This window comes from Myotis lucifugus, unplaced genomic scaffold (genome assembly GCF_000147115.1).
Source record: "Myotis lucifugus unplaced genomic scaffold, Myoluc2.0 scaffold_313, whole genome shotgun sequence".
In the NCBI taxonomy this organism is placed as follows: Eukaryota; Metazoa; Chordata; class Mammalia; order Chiroptera; family Vespertilionidae; genus Myotis; species Myotis lucifugus.
Genome location: NW_005871361.1, coordinates 1,253,626 through 1,256,039, shown reverse-complemented (window position 1 = coordinate 1,256,039; position 2,414 = coordinate 1,253,626). Strand labels below are relative to the sequence as shown.

General features: G+C 63.5%; 1 protein-coding gene across 2 annotated transcripts in view; it reads left to right on the top strand.

Annotated features, from left to right (window-relative positions):
• Nucleotides 1-1,127: 1,127 nt before the first annotated feature.
• The window catches only part of RELT (RELT, TNF receptor), a 10,762-nt gene continuing 9,475 nt past the window's right edge, over nt 1,128-2,414 (top strand). Inside the window, exon 1 of one of the 2 annotated variants that reach the window (XM_006100479.3) lies at nt 1,128-1,674. In XM_006100479.3, coding sequence (XP_006100541.1) covers nt 1,635-1,674 — 40 coding nt within the window. In that variant the 5' untranslated portion in view covers nt 1,128-1,634. Of the gene's footprint in view, nt 1,675-1,774; nt 1,807-2,414 lie in introns of those variants that run through there. The other variant, XM_023764039.1, reaches the window with a different exon arrangement.

The following is a 2,414-nucleotide window of genomic DNA, read 5'->3' as shown; positions in this document are numbered from 1 at the left end:
AGCCTCTGCAGGTCTCTGGGCCCCAGCCTGTCAGCAGCCCCAGGAGCTTCACCCTGGCACCTCTGCTCCCCCTCAACCCCCTCTCCCCGCCCCCCGCCCCCAACTCCCAGCTTCCCTGCGCTTCCTCCTCCTCACAGCGCCTTTCCCTGGAGCTGGGACAGAGGAGAGCAGTGCAGATGAGTACAGAAGCAGAGAAACCTCAGGTGCCCAGAGGCTCCCGGGGAGGGGGCAGTGCCTTTTCCCTGAGGGCCATCTGGGTGCTGGGTGACAGCCCCTGGCCTGGCCTCGGCCACCGGGTTGGTGGACGCCCGAGAGCAGGTGCCGTGAGCCAGGCCCCTCGCTGGCTCCAGGGAAGGGGCCAGGAGTGAGGTGGGCAGCAGAGTCAGACAGACCTGGGCTCCACCCCTTCACGCCCGTGTGATCGTACAAGCAGCCTCCATGGCCGCAGTCTACCCAGGTGTGCAAAGGGGTGCTCATCTCTCCTGTGAGGAGTGGAGGCAGCACAGGAGGAGGGCCTGGCTCGAGGGAACGAGGGCCGTTTACCTTCCTCGTGAGGATGGAGGATGGGAAGGAGGAGACGCCTAGCTGTCCTCGCCGCCGCCCACTGTGGGCACTGCCCTACTTCAGCCCCAGTTGCCAGGGAACCACCAGGCTCCTCGCTAACCTGGATTTCTCTATTGATGGGCGGCCTTTGTCTTCCCGCCTCTGGTACAGCTGCAGCGAGGGGACCGTATCCAGCTGTGTTTCCAGGCAACCCCAGCCTCGGGAGGCTGCAGGGTGGTCCTCAGGCCCTAGAGCTGGGGAACAGAATCGCCCTCCCCTCCCTGCCCCAGGTGGGCACCTTCCTCACCTCTAGCTCCAAGTCCAGCTTCACTTGGCAGGGAGCCCTCTGAGGCACAGTTGTTCCATTCCTGTTCCTCCCCAGCTAACCCTCTAGGCTCCCGTAGGCCCTGGGCGGGGGTGGGGGTGGGGGGTGGGGTTGGAGGTTAGCACAAGCTTCTCAACTTGCAGCGGGGCTTGGTGTGACCTGGGCATTGCCTTCCCAGACCCTCCCCCTTCTGCACCTTCCCACCTCCCAGAGCCTCCCCATGGCCAGCCCGGCACCCCCTGTGTGCCGGAGTCTGTGCCAAGCGTTATACGTCAGTAAGAGAGTCTCGTTTATACCTTACACCTGCCTGTCAGTGCGTGCTGTCCGCCCTCCACAATGTACACGTGGGCAAACTGAGGCACACCACTGCTCATTAAGAGCTAGCTTTGTTCCGGGTCTCGCGCTGAGTAGTGCACGTGAATTCCCTCATCAGCCCTCTGTGTGGTGGGGGAAGGTCCACGGCCATAGATCCAGCGAAGAGCAAGCAAGTCAGGCTGGTTCCCCCCAAGTGAGCCCGGGGGCTCAGATCCAGGTTCAGACGCCCAGCTCACCCCCCAGCTGTGGGCTCCTGAGTCATCAGCCTGCTCTCTGGCCCTCCTGAGAGCGCCTGTTCTAGGTTCAGCGCCTTCCCCGCACACCGGCCAGGCCTGCGCTGGGGAAGGGGCCGGGTAAACAGGATGGTCGCACACAGGATGATTACTGCAGGAGGAAGTGCCTTTGAGCTGAGCTCTGAAGGAAGAGTAGGTGTTGGCCTGCTGACGGGAGGATGTTTCTGGGCAGAAGAAACAGCAGATACCAGCGCTGGGGTAAGAGAGGCGAGTGTGGGGCACTGACAGCCGAGGCGGAGTCGCTCAGAGCAGCTGGAGTGGGTGGGGCTGGGGCCGGACCTCAGACCAGACACCTAGGCTGCAGGTGGGGCTGAGCTGGAGGCCAGGGAGGTAGGTGGTGGTCTTGGGGTGGGCATGGGGCCCGGAGACCTTCAGGGTTTGGAGGCGATGACAAGGTGGCCGGGGTGAGGCTGGAGAGGGGCTGGGTGCCCTGACCCCGTGGCTTCAGTTCTGGGAAAGGGGAAGCTGCCGCGGGCTGGGCGGGGGCGCGGCTTCCTCTTTCTCTCTGGCCTCCGGGGCTGCGCCTCCCTGGTGCTCCCTGGCCTCGAGGGCCCTCGTCTGGGTGGCTTTGTTAGTTGACCTTCTTCCAGGGAATTTCTGGGTCTAAATGTTTGGGTATTTTTGGAGGGCAGGGCGGGGCCGAGTGTGAGGAAGCCCCTGCTCCTGGGAACCTGTTGGGCAGAGGCCTCCTGCCCCAGACGTGGGCTGGGGAGGGCTTTGTGGTGAATGAGACAGCGTCCCTGCCCAGCTGCTGTCTGGTGGGGGGGCAAACAATAGATACGCAAGCAAACAAATGCTTAATTACCTGCCTGGGCAGGAGGTGCCTCCGGAAAGCAGGGCCTGGGGGGAGGACTCCCACGACCTACTTTAGGCTCCTCGTTACCTCATTTAAACCTCACGACAGCCGACAGCTGAGCCCTGGGAGGACGCTGAGGCCC